The following is a 23,751-nucleotide window of genomic DNA, read 5'->3' on the forward strand; positions in this document are numbered from 1 at the left end:
AAACTTATTTTCTTGTTTATAACACCCTGTTTTTCAGAATAAATCCACTTCCAGAAAGTACAGCAAGATTAAGAGATACAGAGGGAATGTCCCTTTGACGATTTGTATTTCCTGGGCAAAATATACTATTCTTCAAAAAACATACATGATTTGAGTTTTATATTAAAAGACTTATTGAATTATGTACATGAATTTTGACATATTGCATTTTGATGTACTGTATTATGCATCAATGTTTGCAAGCTGCATTGCTGTAGACTATGCGCTTCTGTAGGGCTTTGCTCTTAACAACTCTGACTGATTCTAGAGTACCACTGGAATCATGCTAATATCAGGGATTCACAGTAATAAAAAACTGCAGAGTTGTGGCTTCCCCTTTTAAGTGCTGCTGCACCATTATGTCCATGACACTTATAGTGGATGTTGCATCTCTGCTTTCCAGAGAGGAATTTCTATCTGACCTATAGGGAAGTTTAGGAAACTGGGGGTGGGGGGAGAATCATTGAGAAGCTGAGAGAATCAGAGAGAGAGTCGGGGAGAGGTAGTAGAGAAAACTAGAGTGAGGGATGAAGAGAGAAGTAATACTGCATTAAATAAATTATGTTTTATTCCAAAAAAATTAAAAAAATAAACTTAATGCTTCTGTTTGGTTTTGGCATCTGAGGAGGGTGTTACACGAATAGGGAGCATTGCTTCAATGCTTGATAAAATAAATCAATTATGCTGGAGAAAATAGTTTTTTAATCAGTGAAAGGGCTTGTATTTATTTCATCCTATACATTAATGGACCCGTCGCAAGTGAAAATATATTCCCTGATAAGAAAACCCACCCACCCTCACCCACACCAGATATATATAAATATATATATATATATATATATATATATATATATCACAAAATAGATACAGATGGCGCTATGACACTGCACCAGTACAATAATATTAGAGTCCAATGTCTTGAAATGATTCCTTCTTATGTAACACTTCCCCTGTGCGGGCGGCTGCCAATCCTCTGTAGCAAGCGGTGTAGCAGGAATAAATCTAAAAATAAATGAGCTACACATATCTACTCTAGATATTGTTGATATCCACACGGTGGGAAGCCCTGGCTCACTCCTTTCTGGTGTTTTGGTTCCTTTTCTGGATTCCTACTTGGCTCCATTAACTTGCCATATTACACTATTGTGCGCCTCCTCTCATTTATTTTTATATATATATATATATATATATATATATATATATATGTTCAAGTGTATTGAAGGTAGTTGGACAATAATACTATTAATATATAATATTATTTAGCTAGTTTTACTCTTGCTCCTGATTCCATTTAACGTTACTTAACATGGTTATTACAGCATCAGTATATTAAGGACCTAAAAAGATGAGACCAGACTGAAATTGATCAGGACATTTTTGTTCCTCAATGACCTGCATTTACTTTATGAACCTTACAAGTTTTTTTTTATTTTTTCTACAATGTTGTTTTGGGAATTATAGTTTCTCAAGAGGATGTCAATTCGATCATATATTTGGTTGACATTTCATTGTCATTATTAATTATGTGAGATGCCATCTTGTTTGTATATTTGTACTTTGGTGTCCGTTATCAGGTTTACTTTGCATTATTTTCATATTTATTTCGCTATATGTTAGTTTGTGCAATAAAGTTTGTTAGAACTATTGGTTTTTAACTTTTTTGACTCACATGTCATATCCCTTCTGTATTACAGGAGATTTAATTTAATTTGCTTTCTTTTTTGCTTATTGTTCTTTTGATGCTACTTTTTTCTTGTTTCCTTGTTTTTTATTGGCAACTAAACAGCAGCCATTTTATTCATATCAATTAACTTTAATAATTTTTTAACTATTTTTTTTTTGCTTTTAGCACCATAAGGTTTTTTTCTTTGGTTGTTAATATAATCTCTGAGTTGAACTTCTGCTTTGTAATTCTGTGGAATGCAATTTTGCACTATATTTGTAACTATAATTTAATCTATGCATAGAGCTGGGTCAGCAATAATCAATTATTTTTGCTGTGTGCTATGTTTGTGATAGGCCTGGGAAATTAGAAGGCCAAATTCCACAAGTAAAATGTGTAACATTTATTTGGCCAAATTTGGAAGTTGAACTTCATTCACAGATCCACCATGTCCTGCACTGATCCATTCAGTCATGTAACAAAAAACCTAAACATTAAAAGTCTTGGTCCATTGCTGAAATGAAGTCTACAGTCCAACATGGGCTGTCAGGAACGAAATACAGTGGAAGGGAAATCAGCCAGGCAGTTTCTTCATGTCTGTGTAGCATCTGTTACCTGCTTGTACCATGTTGAGTTATTTCACAGTAAATTTTGGATCTCATCATTTTCAGATTCAGTTTTTAAAGATCTCTACCAGGTGTTAACTCTGGAACCTGCTTCCCGACTGAACGGAAATGACTGGTGATTATATACACATACACACTAGGTAAAAAGGACAAGCCACTTGGTACATTCATTAAGGGACTGGAAACTTAAAGGGCAGTAAATCAATGGATAAGAATGAGGTTACCGATTCAGAAAAATATATGGTGGACAATAGATGACAGTTAGAATTTGGAACAATATATTAACATGAAAATGATTACAGTAACATGACAATCAGCAATGGCATGGTACATGTTCCAGCATAATTCTTGAAGATGAAAATAACATAGCTCAAAATAACAATGATTTGAAGATGTTAGCATATGATGATATAATTGACATCAAGGCAGTCATAAAGACAACACTCTTAGGGGGGTATTCAATTGTCCGTGGGTTAGAGCGCGGAAAAACTAATACCGTTAATATGGTAATCTCTTGCTGGATTTCAGCTCGCAGCTCCCTGAGCTGCGAGCTGAAATCCAGCAAGTAAATTACTGTATTAACGGTTTTTCTGCGCAGGATTACCATAATAACGTTAATTCTGCGCGGACCGCGGGATTTTTGGCAATCCAGCGGACAATTGAATATGCCCCTTAAAATGCAAATAAATCAAACCAAGGGGTGGGCCTAACAATGGCAGTATTCACTGATAGCCCTACAGACACACACTGTAACTTGGCTAACAACATGCCTAATGCATTCTATCATGTCTAAGAAAACCCTGGTGTCACACTTAATATTTGCACTGGTTATCGAGCCCCTGGCACTAAGAATCTGCCTATTTTCAGATATCAAGGGTGTACCAATTGGGAAGAAGGAATATAAAGTGTGCTTATTTGCCGATTATGTACTACTTATACTGACCTCCCATCACATGACTCACCTTGAGTCAAGCGCCGTCCCCTTGCTGTGTCCGTCGCGGCTCAGGGAGCCGCGAGCTGAAATTACCGTTTACTATTACCGTAATACCGGTAATAGTTTTAACGCCGTGGGGAAACTAAAGAATCGAATATGCCCCTAAAAGTCATCTGAGATTTCTGTGACCTGTATAAAAGCATTCAGCCTACAGCCTTGTGCTTTTATATGGTGACAGAACTTCTTGGTGACTTCTAATAACCACATCATTCAAAGATTGTAATGTACCATATATAATGTTAAACAGTTTTGGAGATCTACAGGTTTTTGGAAAATAAAGGTATCCCAGTTTAGATAGCAATAACTGTATCTCAATGTTAGTATTTTTATCTATTTTTGTACTGCCCAAAACGCTGCATGGGGCATATTCAATTGTCGCCGGAAACGCCGAAAATCTCACGCTCTGCGCACTATTACCGTTATTACGGCAATAGTGCGCTGAAAAACCGTTATTATGGTATTTTTCTCGGTAACGGTAATAGTTTAAACGCGGCGGGAAAAATAAAGAATTGAATATGCCCCTATGAATAAGTTAATTGTTAAATGTGAAACCACTATACATACATTAATCATACTACATAGTTCAATGCCAATCTTACCTAATTGTTTTCATAATAAAAACCACAATATTTTCAGAAACTCCTGACATTCAGAGTCCTGCTGCCAGTAAATGTTTGGCTTATTATCTTGAAATAACATTGACTTTCCAGTGCATTGACCTGTCAGAGTGCATGGAAGCTTACTAAACAAACATGTAACTATTTTAACCATTAGCATTTCTGATTAATGTATTAATAAGTGTCTACATATGTTCAAATTGTTTTAATAAAAATATTATATTATTTGTTCTACAGTTTAAATAAATGTAGACAATATTAATTTATACTACAATAGTTGCATAGTGTATTACTGTACTTTTCAAAGTGAATGATAATTATGGTAAGATATGCTGCTACTAGGGTGATGTGGGGAAAGAATTCCAAAGGATCCCTGGATAAGTTAAAGTTTACACGGATACCCAAGGCATAAATTTATAAAAGAAATAAGGGATATAAATGGATTGATTAGTATAATTGAGAATGTGTGTGATAGAGTAAACAGTACTTCAATAATGACAAATAGTATGTGTTTGCAAGTAATGTATTAATATAAGTACAATGAAATGTGCATAACAAAAAAGGAAATTTGACTGCAAAAGCATACCATAATATATATATACAATCAAGCAAGTATAGCCACAGTAAATCAAAGTACTTTTCTGGTATTGGTAGGTAATAGTAATAGGAGGTTTATGAGCCAATAGTTCATGCAAAAGTTCACAGATCAACATTGTATAGCCTTTAACGAATGCAATAAATGAGTGCCATATTCCATATTGTTTATATGGTGATTTCCAGAAATAAGATTTAAACACTTCCAATTATGCAGCATTGTCAATGGGATCACAGTAGGTTCCAGTATGGCATAAATTCTGTTATAGTCAATATATAAGGTGAGGCTGAGCTCATTTGGTGCAGAATTTGCATTAGTGTAAATGCATACATCAAATTTTACAGCAACCTCTTGCATAAAGTCACTCACCCTATGTCCAAGGTGTTCTGGTACTGATTTTCTGATCCCTTTCCCCCATAGGGAGGTGCTGTGCCTGATGAGCCTCAGGAATAAAGAAGTAGAAAAAGGATGTAATGATTCTCCAAAGGAGTGTTTTCAATAATGTTAAGGACTTATATGGTGTCCTTGAGATATTGGATGACAGAGTATTGATACCAAACACAATAGGTCTGCCCAGTGGATTATTGAGCATTTTATGTATCTTGGGAAGGCAGTATATAACTGGGAGTCTAGGTTATTTTATATGAAGAAATTCATAATCTGATTTTTTTTAGGATTCCCTTGATATAGGTATCCTTCAGTAGCTTGTCTAGTTCTTTATTGCAGGATACAGTGGGGTCCCTATGCAGAAGTTCATATGTGGAGGAGTCATCCAGCTGCCTCTGAACCTCTAGTAGGTAGTCATTTTTGTTGAGTATAGTCACCCCTCCATCTGCTGGTTTAATGATAATGATAGTATTCTTTTCCAGTTGCCTTATAGCAATCTGCTCGGATGTAGTCATGTTCTGTCTGTTTCTACTATCTTTAAGTGGGAGCCTGGCCAGATCTTTCTTGACCATTCTTTGAAAGCTCTCTACATAAGGACCTTTCAGGTAGCTGGAGTAGAAGGTGGATTTCCTCATTAGTTCTTTATGTATATATTGCAAGTCTGGTTATGTCCTTTGGTTACTGTGCCTATCTAATTCTTTAAGGTTATTTTCCTGATGCAAATCCCCATAAGTGCTGAATTTATTCAGGGTATTATCAGGAACAAACTTTGATCCCTTGTTAAGGAGTGGAATTTGCGGTTGTGTGAGATGGTTATTGCTAAAGTTAAAGATACCTTCCATTTCAGTCTCTATTTCCATGATGTTTTCTTTGTTCCTATTCGTTCTGCATCCTCTTTGTCCTCTTGTGATTCCGATCTCTTTTAATTTTTTTCTCTGCACATTTTGCTTGCTCAGATCTGGGGAGGGAGGGTTCAGAGATCTTGCGTCAGGCCCAGTTCTAAAAAACCAGGACTTGTGTTGATGGTTGGTAAGGAGTCGTGAATTGTAAAGAGAGGATAATCTATTGTTTTCTATCATTTCCTTAGCTTTTCAAGCCCCTTTCAGAAATTACATCTTGCTGTCTCTGCTAGGTCCAGAATTGTCTGAGATTTTTTTCCGTGGTGTGCTTAAGTTCAAAGGACTCAGGGGTTTGAAAATTTGTTTCTGCTGACTGTACCTTCAGATTTATTTGATCAATGGTGATCTGTAATCTTGGTAATTTCTTTTTCCTCCTTCGCATTGTGCAGGATGTGTTTTACTATAACATGTCTTATTCTCTCTATAATTATTCTCCTGCCAGGGGGGTTTTGTATGGTGTCGTATGTTGATAATTGTTTTTCAGTTATTGTAGTCTGACTCATAATCTCCCTTAGGTACTTTTTCTCTTTGATATGTAGAAAGTCTTCTTTTAGTTTGTTAATTTTCTTTTGTAAGGACTCGATTTCTTCATCACATTCTACCAGAGATGTCTGTCTTTCTTCTATGTTAAGGGACATGAGCAGGGCCGGATTAAGGGAATGGAGGTCCCTGGGCTAAGGGGGCCTCCATTCCCCCGTGAGGCCCCCAATGTGAGCCGCCCCCCGTGAGGCCCCCCCCAAGTACTTACCTGTCAGTGCAGTCCTCCTTCCGCGGCACGCTGTAAGCTCCTTACTGAGGAGATCTTGCGAGAGTTCGTGAACTCTCGCGAGATCTCCTCAGTAAGCAGATTACTGAGCGGCGCCGGGGACGGAGGACTGCACTGACAGTGCTCAGCAGCATTGATCGGGATGAGGGCGCCCCCGGACCCCGCCCCCGGACCGATCAATAATGCTGCTGAGGACTTTGAAGGGCCCCCTGGATGCCCGAGGCCCCTGGGCTATAGCCCAGTTAGCCCTAGGGTTAATCCGGCCCTGGACATGAGTGCAAAGGAGCAAGAGTCCAAAGCGGAGCTCCATTTGGTAAGAAAATTGTAGCCCTCAGAAACAAGGTACAGGTACATAGATGCCATTCTTTGTATCTGGAACGGTTTACTAGAAGAATTGGGAAAACTTCATTCTTTACATCAACTCTAATAACCTGAACCTTTACTTCACGGCCAACATCACTGATACAAAGGTAGAATTTCAGGACCCTGAAATATATGTAGAAAGTGGTATACACTACACTAAAACCTTTATGAAGCAGATTGCTAGAAACACCTATATAGAGAAGGAGAATGACAACTGCACTAGGTATGTATATAATGAAACATCTCTCTTAATCAGTTAGTCCACAAGAATTTGGGTAACACAGGGTATATTATCTATAATTTGCCTGAGAGGTACACCCTAACATCTAAGTAGATATATCAAAAACCAAAAGAGAGGGAAAATAGTATATATAGCCCTGGTGTCACATATAATAAATTTGTATGTATAAAACACTTTTATTTGTTTTCTCATTTAATTGGCAATATATCTCACTGATATATTTGTCCCTCTGAAGTAATACAATATTCTCCCATTTATCAGAGGTGTTATGAACAACAGGTAACTGCTGTTTTCTTTTTGGCTGCTGCAGTGTTGTTTTTAGCTTTGGTGTCATTACCTGAACTCCTCTCACCTGCAGCTCTATCTGACACCTGCCCTGATTGGCTACTACTGATTTAAATACCTGTCAGACTCACTCTGCCTTTGCCGGTTATAGCATTCACACCCCGAGAGGGGTTGGGAACAGGTACTATATACCTGGGCATGGGCATGCCAGGGGGCCCGGGCCCTCACAGCCAAATTTTTTTTTTTTATTTACTTTTTATCATAATTAATTTTTTCTGTTGTCTTTTTTTTATTTTCCGCCAGGCAGGGGGCGGTGGGCACAGTGTAATGAAGAAGAGGGGATGAGAGAGACACAGTGTAATGAAGAAGGGGGGAGAGAGGCACAGTGTGATGAAGAAGGGGGGGGAGAGAGAAGCACAGTGTGATGAAGAAGGGGGGGAGAGGCACAGTGGGATGAAGAAGGGGGAAAAGCGGCATGGAGGGTGCAGTTGATCATAAGGGGGCACAGCGTGGTTGTGATGAAGGGGCACAGTAATGTGTGTGTGAAGGCACAGGGGGTGGTAGGTGGTGGTTAACTAATGGATGCTATTTTGTTTGTGGGGTGATGGTGGGGCAATTTAATAGTGGGCGCTATTAATTTAATATGGGGTGGTTTGGGGGCTATTGAATGTGGGGGTGAGTTTGGGTAGAATGATGTCTCTATATTAAATGTGGGTATGAATTATTTAATGGCAGTGATGGTTGCGGGAACTAGGTATATTTATGAAATGTAAATACTATTAATTTATTGCTGGGGCTGTTTGCAGGGAGGGAAATAGGTTTATTTATTAAACATAATTACTATTATTTTAATGGGGCTGGAGGAAGGCTTAATTATTTTTCGTGAGTGCTATTGATTTAACAACGGGGCTGGTTGTAATTTTCTAAATGTACCCAATTTTTTTTTCCTAATAGGGCCCCCAACATTCCAGGATCCAGACAAACCACAACTAAAGAAAGCAGCAGCCACAGGTGGTGAAAGTGAGAAGAACAGGTTGGACAGTCTGTGAAATGTTGTCATTCTAGTGGGATAATCCTGATTTTTGGTGATTGTTCTGCCCAATGTAAGGGGTAGGCCAAGACTGTGAACTCTTTATGTACACACTGCATTCTTTCTATACTACACTATGGTGTTAGATGTCCTGAAAGTCAGGAGTGCTGGGACATATGTCACGCTCCAGCAAGCAGGCACTGCACCCTTGTGTCAATGGTGTACACAACAATGCAGGTTTATTTTGTGTAGGATGGCCTAGCACTTTTCACCTGCTAGCCACGCCCCAATAATGCATAGCCACGCCCCAAATATTATGACCACACCCACATCAATTTAATTTTTTTACATGCTCAACTATAAGGGGGGCCCTATGAACTTGTTGTACCGGGGCCCTGAATTCCTCTTGGCAACCCTGGTCATGGCAGATTGTATCTGCTAGTTTTAACAGTTGTTATTTTGGTTTTTCACTATTACTACATGTTTTAAATTTCGCTAATTGTCTCGATTTCCATGTGTAAACACACTGATAGTGAATGTGTTTTTAATGTATATAAAAAAAGTTTTGAATATATTTTAATGTATGGTCCTTGGAGTGCCACGATACACATTTCTTTTCCTTTGGCCTGTATTTATGATATATGTGTGGGTGCACCAATCCTATGATGGCTGTTGGATCGTAGGTAGATATCTAACCTTATAGTGTTCGAGAATAGCTGACCATCTAGGATTAGTTAATTGCACCTGGTGCAATATAATTCCCTTGATGTCCTCTGTGGTGCCTACCTACTGGTGTTCAGTTATCACTACTCGAGAATAAGTCCTGGGGACAACCGAGTACCGGCGAACATATCTGGTTCTATGGGAAAGGGGTGAAGCTCTCGTCAACAACATGTTATTTTTTTTAAAACATATTTTATTGAAGAAGTTCAGATATATTCAATACAATAGATTTTCATGCATTAAGATTCAATCACAAGTACATTTAACGTACAAGAATATTCACATTGTTACTTGTTCAGTGGATACAGTTACCGAAAAACAGCCTTAATTAAGCTCATTGTATTTGTCATAAGAGTAGTATTAATGGTAATAACAATAATAACATCTTCCATAGGGAAAAGCAAACCAGGAACCCCATCTCTTCTAACCCAGAATCAACTGTTACCAAGGAAACATTTAAGAGACATCGCAGTGCAGGGAGACCAGAAGAAAAGAACAGACCAAATCTCCTTCCTATACTAGGATTGGGGGATCTTGAAGAAATATTCTGGTTTCAAACCAGAGTGTTTGGTGGAAACAATCATGTAGCTGTGCTCGCAGCGGAGTGGGTAGAATATTTATATAGCTTTCCCGCATTTTGAAGAATTTACAAGTTAATTTTCCCTTCTGGAGAGACGCCTCCAACCAATCCATCCACAAGAGAAAATGCATATTTTCCCTAAATAAGTCCAATGTTGGAGGAGAATTCTGAATCCACATATGGAGAATCGATTTTCTAGCCGCAGCCGAGCAACTTCTCCCTTCTGCCAAAGTACGTTTATCAGGTGGCAGTAGGCCCAACACTGCCCAATCAGGAAAAAGTGGCAGATAGTTTGCTAATTCTGCAGTCGCGAATCTCCATATCCGGGTCCAGAAGGCTCAAATCACAGGACAAGCCCAAAAACAATGATACAAATCTGCGTGAAGTTTACCACATTTGGGACATCTAGGGTCATCTGTCAACCCAATAATACCTTGACGATGGGGTGAGAGATATACGGACCTAGCTAATTAGTTTAATAACGTCTGTTCTGTCATTCCAGGAAAGCGGCATATCCACCCACTGAGACCTGATTATATTTTAGAATAATCTATTATGGTTCTTATCAAAGTATAATTAGATGAGATTGCTCCTTTTTTGGAAAGAGTAGCTAATAATAACGTATCAAGAGGATTATCCCAATCAACTGCTGTAAAAAGAGAGATTACCTCTTGTGCGTAGTATTGAGTCTGAATAAAGAAAAGGCCACATGGTCCCAGAAAGGGAAATGTTTCCAACGCTCCGCTATATCGGAGTGGTTTCCTCCTAGTCTTATCTAATAATTGTCCAACTGTCCGTAATCCCTCTTTCTCTCATCTGATAAAGACCGCCATGCCATTCTGAAATGCAGGATTTTTTGCAAATGGTAAGTGTATGGATTTATAAGGGTTAAGATACAGTTTATGCTGTAATATATGCCAAATCTTCCTAACCAAAAGAACGAGGGGATTTTCAAGAGTATGGATAGGTAATTCCTGATCAGGTAAATGAAGAAAAGCCTCTATGTGGATATCAGAGAGAAACTGTTTCTCCACTGTTAGATTAAATGCTCTGGTCTGTTAGCCATTCCTTCAGGTAACGTGGTTGGGCTTTGTGACTATATTGAATCACATCAGGAAAATTTATATCCCCTTTTGAGTTAGGTTGTTGGAGTTTAATAAGGCTGATCCTAGGGCGCTTTTTGTTCCATATAAATCTACGAAACAAATAATTAATGCGTTGTAAATCTTTTTGTGTTAAAAGAAGTGGTAATGATTGCAATGGGTATAACAAGCGAGGAAATGATATCATCTTCAAGAGGTTCACCCTCCCCTAAATAAGAAAGATTGATTTTTCTCCGACCGTCCAATTTCTTCTGCAAATTCTGATCCAATTTCTCCAATTTTGTCCATTAATTGACTCAGGCAGGACTTTGGGTTTGAAATATGTAATAAAATATCATCGGCAAACGCTGTGATTTTAGTATACTCTGTCCCTACAGCAATGCCCTGAAGCTGAGGCCATTGCTGAATTATTCTCAACATTGGGTCTAATGATAGATAAAACAGTAGTGGGGACATCGGACATCCCTGTCGAGTGCCTCTTGTCATCACCAGTGAGTTTTCCAGTAGTGTATTAACTATCAGAGATGTTGGTGGAGTATTGTAAAAATAGTCTATCAATGCTATGAAGTCTGGCCCGAATTCCCTTCTTCTCAATACAGCCGATAAATAGGACCATGATACTGTATCGAACGCTTTATGAGCGTCAAGACTAAGAAGCATATTAGACAAATGAGATTTTTGAGACAAAGCTATTATCGAGGCTAGTGCGGATACCATGCACCGGGTGGCGCCCATGTACAAAACCTAACTGATGTGAAGTCAACAGAGAGGGTAATATTGATTGGAGGCGTTTAGCCATAATGCAAGAAAGAATTTTGAAGTCTAGATTTAGTAATGTAATTGGGCGGTATGAGGACATTAGCATAGGATCCTTATTTGGTTTTGGGATAAGGATAGTATATGCCTGATTAAAAGAAGGATATTGTGGGCGCTGGCGATGAATTGTCCGATAAAGCTTTAATAAAGTCGGGATTATTTCTACCTTCAAAAGTTTATAATATTCCACGGAATAACTGTCAGGGCCGGGAGATTTATGAATCCTGTTGTTCGGAGGATAATTTAGGCAGATTGCCTTCCTGCAAAAAATCATTTAATAATGGGTTATTGAGTGGGGTGGCTGAATAACATACTTTAGAATACTTAAAGAAAGCCTCCGTCACTTCTTTAGATTTAGTTAGAGGTATTGGGGAATCCGGGTTTTTAATAGCTACTATATGACTTCTGCATCTAAAAGGTTTCAATAAGTTTGCTAAAAGTCTACCACCTCTGTTTCCCCATCTATAGTATTTATTTTTTGTGTAATCTATTCTAGAATGGGTCTGAGCCAATAGGTAATTTTCTAGTGTTTGTTTCGCCTGTTTATATAAGGCTAGATTCGTATCCTTGGGGTCAGAAAGATAAACGTTATATTGGGTACGCATTGATTTTAAGAGGGATTGATATATTTTATTTGCCATATATACACTATTAAATTTCCCCTCATAATCGCCTTAGGGGCTTCCCAAAACAGTATTGGATTGCCAAAATGATCAATATTATTATCTTGATATTCTAGCCAATGATATTTAAGGTGTTGTTTAAAGTTTTCTGATGTGTATAAGTAAGATGGAAATCTCCAAGTGGAGTTCCGTTGCCCCTCCAACGGGAAGCGGATTGACACTGTTACAGGGGCATGGTCCGATACCAATATAGAACCAATATCCGTCTTAACTACCTCAGTTATCAAATAGTCTGCCAATAATATATAGTCAAGCCTAGAGAATGAGATGTGAACTCCCGATTAGAAGGTAAAAGATTTAATTGATGGATTTAGCAATCTCCAACAATCTGTAAGGCCGTTTGTTATTATAAGGGTAGAAATCTGAGTCCACAATTCAGATATAAGATTCTGAGGAATGGGATTTTTATCAATAGTCGGATCATCAACCACATTAAAATCACCCTCTATTACCAAATTTGGTGTTTCTCTTGAGGCAATAAGCTGAGAGATAAAGTGGAAGAATTCTTTTTGATTAACATTAGGAGCATAGATGTTTAGTAATGTATATTTATAATCATGAATCTGAACATCTAATAGCAGATATCTACCATTTAGGTATATTATCTTATCTAAAATAGTGTATGGCATACTCCTCCCGAACAACATGGCCACTCCCCTGGACTTAATTGTGTATGGGTCTGATATGCATTCCGCAATCCATGAGTCTTTAAGACTAGAATTGTCTCCTATTTTCCAATGCGTTTCCTGCAAGAAGATGATGTCAGGACTATGGTGTTTAAGATGAGTTGTGACTCTTTTTCTCTTTATGGGAGTGTTTAAACCACCGACGTTCCACAAGATTATTTTCAGGGATGGAGGAGGTCGGGGATGAGGAGTAGTGTCAGATTGAGTAGATGACATGGTCAGCTCGCCTCCCCCCCCGGGGATTGGTTACTTACGGACTGCAGTATCTCCCCATGTAGTCTTACGGTAATAAAAGCATGTATGTCCTTGACCATTCACATGGTTTCCGGTCTCCACCACACTTTGTATGCGATTTCAAATCTAAATTTCTTGCATGTATACAAAAGATTAGAAGCATTAAAATCTGAACAATCTTCTTCCACCATTTTCTAATTTTTCCTTTTTCCATTAACAAGCTGGGATAAACCCCAGACGCATGGTCGGGGTCCATCCTCTCGCATATGAACATTTCAATAACTTTATAACTTATAACCATAACGAGAAGAAATTTAATTAATATATTGATACCAGACACAACCTTTATAAGAAAAAACCACACACATTATTCATTAGACTGACCATTTTTCTGAAATATCATTAATAAGTTTGCTATCTCAGCGATGAGGAGATACTCTATTCTATCAGATGAGTTCCCTCGTGGGGGTGACCTTTGAAGAAAATATCTACTGGCTTCTGTTGGGTCTTCAAAAAACAAAGTTTTTCTATTTTCCATCACCCTAAGTCTGGCTGGAAAAAGCAAAGCAAAACGTTTGTTGCTGTCTATCAAATGTTTACATACAGCCGAAAACTCTTCTTGCTTTTGTGATACAATGACTGAAAAATCTTGGAACATAAGGATTTTTGTTCCTTCAATAATCAGTGACCCCTGCTTTCTATAGGCCCCAAGTATTGCTTCTTTTGCCCTATAGTCCATAAACCTGGCTATAACTGGACAGGGTCTTGGTCTCTCTCCCTCTCTCTCCTGACCTATTCTATGTGCCCTTTCAATTTGGGGTTTATCTATTGATTCTTCAAGCTCTAGCGCCAAAGGTATCACGACACTTAGAAAATGAGTAAGTTGTGGCCCCTTTATTTTTTCTGGTATCCCTTTCAATCTAAGATTATTTCTTCGATTCCTGTTTTCCAGGTCATCGATCTTGTCTGTAAGTTGTTGAAGAGTTTGAGAATGACTATCTACTTTGACATTAAGCAACTGATTTTTATCTTCTATGTTGCTAGTACGTTGCTCCAATTCAGCAATACGGGTTGTATTGGCCGTAATGGTAGATAGGACATTCTCAACCATATCACACAAAGATTGGAATTGTTTATCAATCTGGGGCATGAATATGGCTGAGAATTCCACTGCCGATATGGAAGGAGATGTACTTTGCGATGGGGCCAATGTAGAGTCAGAATTATCTGATTGGACAGTGTCTGATGACAGGGGAGTCGGGGGAGAAGGGACAGATTTATTAGTTTGTGATTTTGGCTTTCCCATTGTAGAAAGAGGAGCTTTAGATATACTTGTCCTTGTTTTTTGTTTGTGTAAAATTTTTTAACACATAAAATTAACAGCTCCCACTTTTCATAAATAAGCCTCCCCAGTCCCAACATTAAATTAATAACATTCCTATTTAATAAACTGATATACCCAACGCATCAGCCCATACATTAAATTAGTAGCATTCCCATCTAATTAATAGACATACTTCACCCCTCACTAGCTCCCACCACTAAATTAATAGCATCCCTATTTAATAAATCAAATTATTACTCACCATACCCAACTTTCAATTAAAAGCCTCCATATTTAATAAACAGACTCTCACCACCCCCGACATAAAATTATTAACATTTCCATTTAATACAAAAGCCTATTTCCCACACCAGCCCCAAAATCAAATTATGGCTTACACATTTCCCCATATTTAATAGTAATTATTATTATATAATTAATATTTTACTGATTTTGTTATATTATTTATGTTATTATACTATGCATCATATATTTATGTACTCCAAACCCCTGCATCTCCCTCTATTCTCCACACTTCCAGACTCCCTTCTCACTGGACCCGACACTCCTTTTCTCCAGACCCCCCATCCACTCCAGACACCCTCCTTACCTGATCCCTCAATCCTCTCCAGACAACCTCCTCACCAGATCCCTCAATCCTCTCCAGACAACCTCCTCACCAGACCCCTCACTCCTTCTCACCAGACCCCCCCATTCACTCCAGACACCATCCTCACCAGAGCTCTCTCCAACCCTCTCACCAGCCCTCTCTCCAGCCCTCTCACCAGCCATCTCACCAGCCCTCTCACCAGCCATCTCACCAGCCCTCTCCACAGCCCTCGCTACGCTCCTCTCCTGCCCACTCTTCTCACCAGCACAGCAATGATTTTTTACTTACCTTACTACTTCTGTCATCTTCTTCCATCTGTGCCAACTCCTCGTTGCCTGTGTTCTGACAGCATCCTGACGTCATTATTTGTACGTCAGGACGCTGCAGGAGCAGGTAGCCGACACCCTCCTCTTTGCGCTGCTGTCTTCAATGGGCAAAGTAGTCCTGCAGCGCTGCTACCACAGGACTAGATTGCCACTCCATCAGGGATGATATATGTAATGGGCAGGCGGGTGTTGCGCTCCCACTAGGCCTTGCATCCTGGGTGGTCGCACCACCCGCATCGCCCTTGTTACGGCTCTGGCCTAGGTTGTCAGTTTAGAAATAAAGGTTTACAGTTTCTTCTCTTCTCAAGAGACTACATTTACTTTGCTTAACTAAGCATTAGATGTACTAGTATTATTCTTAAATCTTTAACTCACAGATTAATCCGTTGCTGCTGCAATTACGGCACTACCTTTGAATCAGAAGTTAATTAATTAACCTTACAGTTCTCTAATTGCTTCAGAATATAGTTTTGATTTAGGGTGTTTAAGAGTATTTAAGCACTTTTCACCACTAGGTGGCAGCAGAATCCCAGATACGTAGGATGTCAAAGCTCATGAACCATTCAATTTTAAACAGGCAGGGTTAGTTACACATTGTGTTAACTATGTCAAATACCTATTAAACCTGAAAATTCAAAAGTCATATATCATATATCATCATTAATCATCATGAACATCTAACAGCTTGTAGATATTACATAGGTATAGGTGATATAGCCAGATTTTTCAGTATATTAAGTCATGAATAGAGAGTCAATAATAAAGCATAATCAAAGAAAATCTCCTAATTAGGTTTAGGTTGTCAGTCTACCGCACCCAGTTGAGTGAAAAGGTCTTGCTGAGATACAGATAGGGCTGGTTATAAAAGTTCTGAGTGCTCAGCTCACTGAAAACTCGATGGGCTGAGGGATTTCAAGGTATCAGGGGCTCTTGCCATGGAACAAGTTCTTCGTCCCCAATGATCAGCAGGTCCCCGTTATTCACAGTGCAAAACTGAATCAAAGGTGCAGTTCCGACCTTCCTCTCCTCATTTTCCACAAATGGCCATGAACAAGGGAAGCCTCCCCCGCTGTTGTCACCACAGGGAGTCACATGCCACACCACCGCTACAGTGCCGACTCCCCTGCCTGTACCCTGTCAGCGCTCCCAACTCTGCTTCTTTAGGCCAGCGCAGATCTCCTCCGGGTTCCAGCCAAGTGTCTCCTCCATATTCACCGTCCACAGTCCTCTTCAAGGACCCTCCACTCACATCAGCAGGCGCGCATCGGCTCTCCTCCATTCGGGTCAACGCCGAACTCAGCAGCTCCACTCGCCGGCTCTCCCCGCACACCTGGAGTCTCCACTGCTCACATTCCTCCACAAAGACCGAGTCACCCGGCTAACAACCGAGCAATTACCGGCATTCTCAACGTCCCGCCATCTCTCCTCCGGGTCACTGTCAGTTTCCACTGGGACCAAGAAGGTAAGTTTGGTTTCCTATGCAGCTTACTTCAGGAGATGATATTAATCTCCTCCATTCGATTAGAGTTTGAGTAAGCAGGGCAGAAAGTTCCCCTTGGGTATGTAGAGATATCTCCGTCAACTGGCGGGAAAAGTAGCATGGCTCTCATTCAGAGCTGGACTCTGGGGAACTATAGCAAATCGACTCCGTTACATTATATGAACCACCAAACGGGACCTCACACTCCTAGAGCTTAATATAACCCAAATTATGTACTTCTTAGAGCGTGTCAATCCAAAGATTTCAATGGATTGCAAACAATTTCACCGAGTCGGTCTAAGAAGCGGCCATTCCAAATGCCCCGCCCCCCGGAAGTCAACAATAAGTTTTGATAACTCAACTAGTAGGGTGATTCGTGACAAGAGGATTTGAATACTACATTTTCACATTTTTCAATATCTCTTAAAGCATTAATTCCATCTTTATCTAAATTAGGGTTAAATCTAAGATGTGACTGAGATTTAAGAAAATTATATCTAAATCCTTGGACATAAGGTACATATAGACTTTGACCTGTGGACATATCAAGGTATCCGAACCAAACATAGATATCTTTATAATGTAGGCTTTATGGTCATATTGTTTTAAGTATGACTATGGAAGGTGTTATCCTGCAATTCTTCAAAAGTGGCAAGAGCCTGTATATCTTCTTCACTATCTTATGTGACAATTAGATTAATAGTTTGACTTTTATTCAGCGAGTGGGTGTTGGTGTTAATCTGGTTCACAAAATCATCATGTGTCGTGTTGACAGGTGTTTTAGTAAGGAAGAATTTGTTTAGTAAGAATTTTCTTGAAAAGAGGGAAAGGTCTTTCTCCCACTCAAATCTGTACATTGATTGGGCCGGTGAGTAGGATAGACCCTTACTTAGAAGGTGGACATGGGGAGAAGTGATTTCCTTATTCGTAAGATTGATAATTCTAAGAGCCAAATCTAATGTCACTGCCTTCTCTGACTCCTGCGATAGGGAAATTCTTCCTGTCCCTGGTTTGTTTAGATTTATCCTTTCCCCCGTATATTTTCTTGTGTCTGAACCACCTTTGTTTATTCTGCTTGGTATTCCCTGCAGCGATTTCTCTACTATTATTGGGATTCCTATGAGTTTCTCCCTCAGAGAAGTCTACTTCCAAGGTGGTATATGATGTAATGGAGCCTCTGGTTTATTGTATATTCCATTTGAACACTTTGCCTTGTGCATAGTCTTATCTATCCCAAATAAATTTACTTTTCTTTTTATCTATAATTTGTTTTTCATATGCATCTAAATCTTTCTTAAATGTTTCATATGTTTTTTAAAAGTGTTCAATATTTTCAAACTCTTTTAATTTGGCTCTAATCTGGGGATTTCTTTATTGTACCAATCAAGCAGAATAGCGTCAAGTTTGATCAAAATATTGATCAATTCATTGGCAAGTTTCATTAAGGTAGTTTCCCATTCCTTTTTTATTTCTTCTGTTATGAGGTCAAAGGCAAGATACAATTTTGGTCTGAGACCTCTTGCTATCAAACTTTGGTTTATATAGTTGTTAAATATTGTCTTATTCCAATAAACCTTAGTTTGCTTATACTTGAGTGATTCTAGATCTGCTAAGTAATCAGACCAGCCCGGTATGTCTCCTCCTTTTTCCCCCAAACTTTTCAGAAAATCAGACTTCATCATTGATCTACCTTTCTTATATATTGGTTAGTTTGCAACGGATATTAAATGTTGTCATTATATTGAACAAAATAGAACCATATATTCGAAAATAAATCAGGATAATTTAAATATAAGTTCAGTTATATACCCTGTGCTGGTTGAAAATAAGTGAAAAGATTACTTAAAATGTATAAAGAGAAGGAGAATAACAAACACACTAGGTATGTATATGATGAAACATCCCTTAATCAGTGAGTCCACAAGAATTTGGTAACACAGGGTATATCATCTATATTTTTCCTAAGATGTGCACTCTAACACCTAAGTAAATATCAAAAACCAAACAAGAGGAAAAAGAGGTGTTTACAGGGGCACTCTGGGATGTGAATTGAGTATATAAAAAATGTAATCTTTATTCAACAGATTTAAAATATCATATTATCCTGACAAGGAGAAAACCAGCGAAATGTTAAAAACAAGTGAAAATAAGTGTGAAATTAAAATTGCAGATCAACTGCAATAGCCCTGTTATCACATATAATAAATTTGTATGTATAAAACACCTTTACATGTGTCTGTCTTATTATTTATAATTTTATTATGTCAATGCAACAGAAATCATTACACCTTTATTATATAATAATTGTTGTGGGGATATAATTTATATCTATTGCAACCTTTATTATTTAATCAGTGTCAATCCTGTCACATAGCAGCAACTAATTAGCAATAACTGCATAGAATAGCCTCTACAGGTGATAATAGCAATTACAAGTCAGTCACACTAGTTGGTTATCCTATATTTGTCAATAAACAGGTGAAACAAGGTATTGGTGATAGTAATAATTGCAGATATTAGTGACAATATTATATTGTCTCATAATTAATGTCTTGCACCCTATAAAATTATATTCCAGGAGTGGCTTGAAACCAATAATTTATAATGATAAAGATAAATAGTAATGATTTAGTTATTCTATAAATAGTGAAAGTAAATATATATATAGAATTATAAATATTATTGCAAATACAAATATGTATATTGTATAATGGAAAAATAAAAATAAATGAATAAATACACACACACAAACAAAACATCGCAAATCCAAGCTAATTCATTTAATCTTAAATGCACACACTGTTATCAAAAATGATCCATGAACTTCCTGGATGTAGCCTTATCTGACCAGGGCACACAAATAGAAACCTGTACATTTTATAAGGAGGTTGATTCATGTAATTATTTACATTATAAAAGTGGGCATTATAAACAGTGGATCAGAAACATACCTAAGGGACAGTTTTTGAGGGTCAAACATAATTGCTCCAGAAAGGATATCTTTAAATGAAAAGCTAAAAATATGATAACCAATTTTAGAACAAGAGGTTACCCTAGTCCTCTTCTCATTAAAGCTTATGAGCAAGCTAATACAGTGGATAGAAACTCTTTATTTATATCCAGGAATAGAAGGGATGATATTTCAAAGACTCCAAAATACAACTTGTCATTTGTGATGAAATTCAATAGGTGTTCTTATGAAATTAGAAAGATCATTAAGAAAAAATATTTTCTATTGAAACAAGATACAATTTTAAAAATGCTTTTACCAGAGAATACAGTTGTGATTTTTAAAAAGGCTACGAACTTAAGGAACATTTTAGGAACAAGTTTTTAATCCCATCTTAAAAATAGATTGGATTTCAGTAAAACCTATGGGGTGCTATAAATGCGATAGATTAAACTGCATTACGTGTAAATGTATCGATAATAGAGCTGTAGAATTTACCTCTTTTGTTAGTAAAAGGAAATTTCATATTAAAAGTTTTATTAACTGCAACATTGAATTTCTGATTTACATCTTGCAATGTAGCTATCAGCTACAGTATATAGGAAAAACAACCAGAAAACTTAAGAACAGATTTGTAGAACATAACCACAACATTCTAAAAGGTTTAAAGAACCACAGTGTTTCATGCACTTTGAGAGTGATCCAACTCATATAAAAGTATTGGGGATAGAACAGATTAAAGTGACGGAAAAAGGTGGAGACTCTTTTATGCGGCTCTGCAGGCAGGAGGATTTCTGGATTCCTGAGCTTGGAAGTCTGTCCCCTAATGGTTTAAATTAAACAGTTGACATCAATGGCTTACTTTTTTTTTGCATTTATTCATTTATTTAAATTTTTCCATTATACAATATATATATATATATATATATATATATATATATATATATATATATACATATTTTTATTTGCAATAATATTTATAGTTCTATATATATTTTTACTTTCACTATTTATAAAAAAATTATTGTGCGTTAATGTGCGAGATCACTCTCTTTGTTGACTATGAATTGCTGCTAATCAAGCTTCCACAAGGACTGAGTGGTTTGTACAGATCTGGAGCTGAATTATTTCCTAATTTGGAAAAATATTCAAATTTGTACTCCAAGGGGGGTATTCAATTGACGGCGTGATCGCCGAAAATCGAGCGCTCGAAAAATATTACCGTTAATACGGTAATCTGCACGTAAAAACCGTTAATACGGTAATTTACTCGCTGGATTTCATGCGAGCTGAAATTCAGCGAGTAATTACCGTATTAACGGTAATATTTTGGGGGGGAGAAGGGGCATGCAAATACAGAGTGCAGTGTATGAAACTGAATGACACAGATTCAAAAAACTCATTGCTGTAATAAAAGCAAAAGGTTCTTCAAAAAAAATATTAGTTTAGGGGTGTACAACCAGGGCATTGTATGTTATTTATTTTCAGTTCTATTTGTTTTTTACTTGGATTTTGTTGGTTGCAAGGTCACATAAAAGATGGAAAAAGATCTGACATGATTTATCTTGATTTCACGCTTCATATCACAAATACCTGCAATTTAAATAGGAGTGTATAGACATTTTATATCCACTGTAAACAGAATTATAGATGCACATCATACTTATAGGCTTAAGCAACACCATACTGTATATAAAGATGGTAATGAAAACATCCATTTATGTCCATAAAAACAAACATGCACATTTGTAATAATTTGGAAAATGATTTATTCAGGAAAGGTCTAAATGAGTATATGCAAAAAATGCTGGAAGAAAAAAAAAGAAATATTGCAATGCAAAAGTATTTTAAGATATATTTGTTAGAATGTTACCAGAGTCTACAATATATTTCTCTGTGTTTGATTAATGGTTCTATAGCATAGTTTTCCTTTATGAGGCATAACTTAAAGCAGTAACAATGTCTTCCTTCAAATGCTTAGATGATCATTTTAACATCCAATGAAGGCTTAGTAGTAACTTAATTTCTTGCTGGAAGACAAAATGATACATTTTAGGTTAAACATTAATTGACACTGTATATACTGTGCATCTTAATTACCAAATTATATTCCTTCCTGATATATAATGAGACCTGATAGTGATTAGTGTATCCTCACTGCAAGATTACTTTGTGATAAGAAACATTACATTATGGATTGGAAATCTATTAACTGTTTAACTTCATTCCCAAAGTTTGTGATAAGTTCATCCCATATTCTATTTAGATTTATTTGTCACTAGCTTCATTAGTTTGCTAGAATCATATGGTGGTTTGCGGTTATATAGCCATTGGGGTGTTTTAAATTCTCTGCAGTAGCATATACAGAGTAGGTGTGTTGTAGCTTATATAGGCATGTCTATGGCTATAATTCTATGCTATATCTGCTATTAATGATGTTTGTTGATACAATTTAGTGATTTAAATGTCATAGTAAACCCAGAGTGACGTGGGACCAAAGTAATATTAAACTCCCATCTTGCCTAACCTGCTTTTTAGCTGTCAGTGGTTAGCAGTATAAGATGGACCTTCAGGTGAGGAAAGGAATTTAATGACGGGATATAGTAATGACACCATCCTCTAGTGCCAGGAGGGGGTGTCAGAGTACAGCACTTATGCTAATTATGTGGGCCTTATCATTCCCACTTTTGCTGCATTATGGTTGGAATGCAATTACAAATCCCAGGAAGTTAGGCATGTGAGATCCACAGTTTACCTAAGCCTGGGCTACAATAAAATCAAGAATTTAATAAAAAAAAAAAAAACAACAAATAAAAACCTTATTTTTAAATAATTAATGATTCTAAAACTATAAGAATGAAAGCACTCAAATATAATCCATTCAACATGTTAATTGAAACCCTTGGTCCAGTCTTAATCTGTCTTAGTACAATCAAGAAATGACCCGCCCCCCAAAAAAATGTTTTTCTTGAACCTGTATCTTCCAGGTAAAATGGCTGATAAAAAAATATTTGGGGCACTGGGTTAAGACATTCAAATACAAGAGCACTGGTGGGAAAAAAAACATATTTTCAACATCCTCTAGTCTCAACAGAGAGTCTATATAAGAAAATCTCAGAGTACATGCCCCTGGAGTAGCAATTGCTCACTGTCACGACTTGCACTCTGCAGCTGCTGTCTGCAGTGACTTTATTGGATTCATTATGTATTCTATTTGTAGTACCACTGCCCACCAAAGGGGCCACTGTGCTACTTTGATCATTCTACTTAATTACTGAGAGTTGTGTCACCTGCATGAGGCCTATATAAACCTGCTTGCTTCATACGGTCTGGGCCAGATCATCAGGTCATTCCTATGAGCATTCCCTGTGCTCAGATTCTGCCTGCTAGCTGGACTCCTGCATATTTCTTCATTGAATTCACTACTGCTGTTATCTGCTATCTGGACTCCTGCAAATTACTTCACTGAATTCTCTACTGCTGTTATCTGCTATCTGGACTCCTGCAAATTACTTCATTGAATTCTCTACTGCTGTTGCCTGCTAGCTGGACTCCTGCATGTTTCTCCATTGTATTCACTACTGCTGTTGTCTGCTATCTGGACTCTTGCAAATTACTTCATTGTATTCTCTACTGCTGTTACCTGCTACTGGACTCCTGCATCTGCAACCATTATACCTGGTACTTGTAGTTCCACGCTGCCTGTTTAAATCTACTATTGCAGTTACCTG

The 23,751-nt window shown here is 37.6% G+C and overlaps 2 protein-coding genes and 1 long non-coding RNA gene across 5 annotated transcripts in view; 2 read left to right on the forward strand and 1 right to left on the reverse strand.

Moving 5' to 3' along the window:
- Positions 1–893, forward strand: part of LOC142099300 (coagulation factor XIII B chain-like) — a 41,829-nt gene extending 40,936 nt beyond the window's left edge. The window contains exon 10 of the mRNA XM_075182623.1: positions 38–893. Coding sequence (XP_075038724.1) covers positions 38–42 — 5 coding nt within the window. The 3' untranslated portion in view covers positions 43–893. The remainder of the gene's footprint in view (positions 1–37) is intronic.
- The window catches only part of LOC142099309 (uncharacterized), a 151,603-nt gene that overhangs the window by 61,578 nt on the left and 66,274 nt on the right, over positions 1–23,751 (forward strand). The window lies entirely within an intron of this gene.
- LOC142099302 (complement factor H-related protein 2-like) overlaps positions 21,766–23,751 on the reverse strand; it is a 51,963-nt gene continuing 49,977 nt past the window's right edge. For all 3 annotated transcript variants that reach the window (XM_075182628.1, XM_075182629.1, XM_075182627.1), the window contains one exon: positions 21,766–22,050. In XM_075182628.1, the coding sequence (XP_075038729.1) occupies positions 22,040–22,050 (11 nt within the window). In that variant the 3' untranslated portion in view covers positions 21,766–22,039. The remainder of the gene's footprint in view (positions 22,051–23,751) is intronic.

The sequence above is a fragment of the Mixophyes fleayi genome, chromosome 8 (assembly GCF_038048845.1).
Source record: "Mixophyes fleayi isolate aMixFle1 chromosome 8, aMixFle1.hap1, whole genome shotgun sequence".
NCBI lineage: Eukaryota > Metazoa > Chordata > Amphibia > Anura > Limnodynastidae > Mixophyes > Mixophyes fleayi.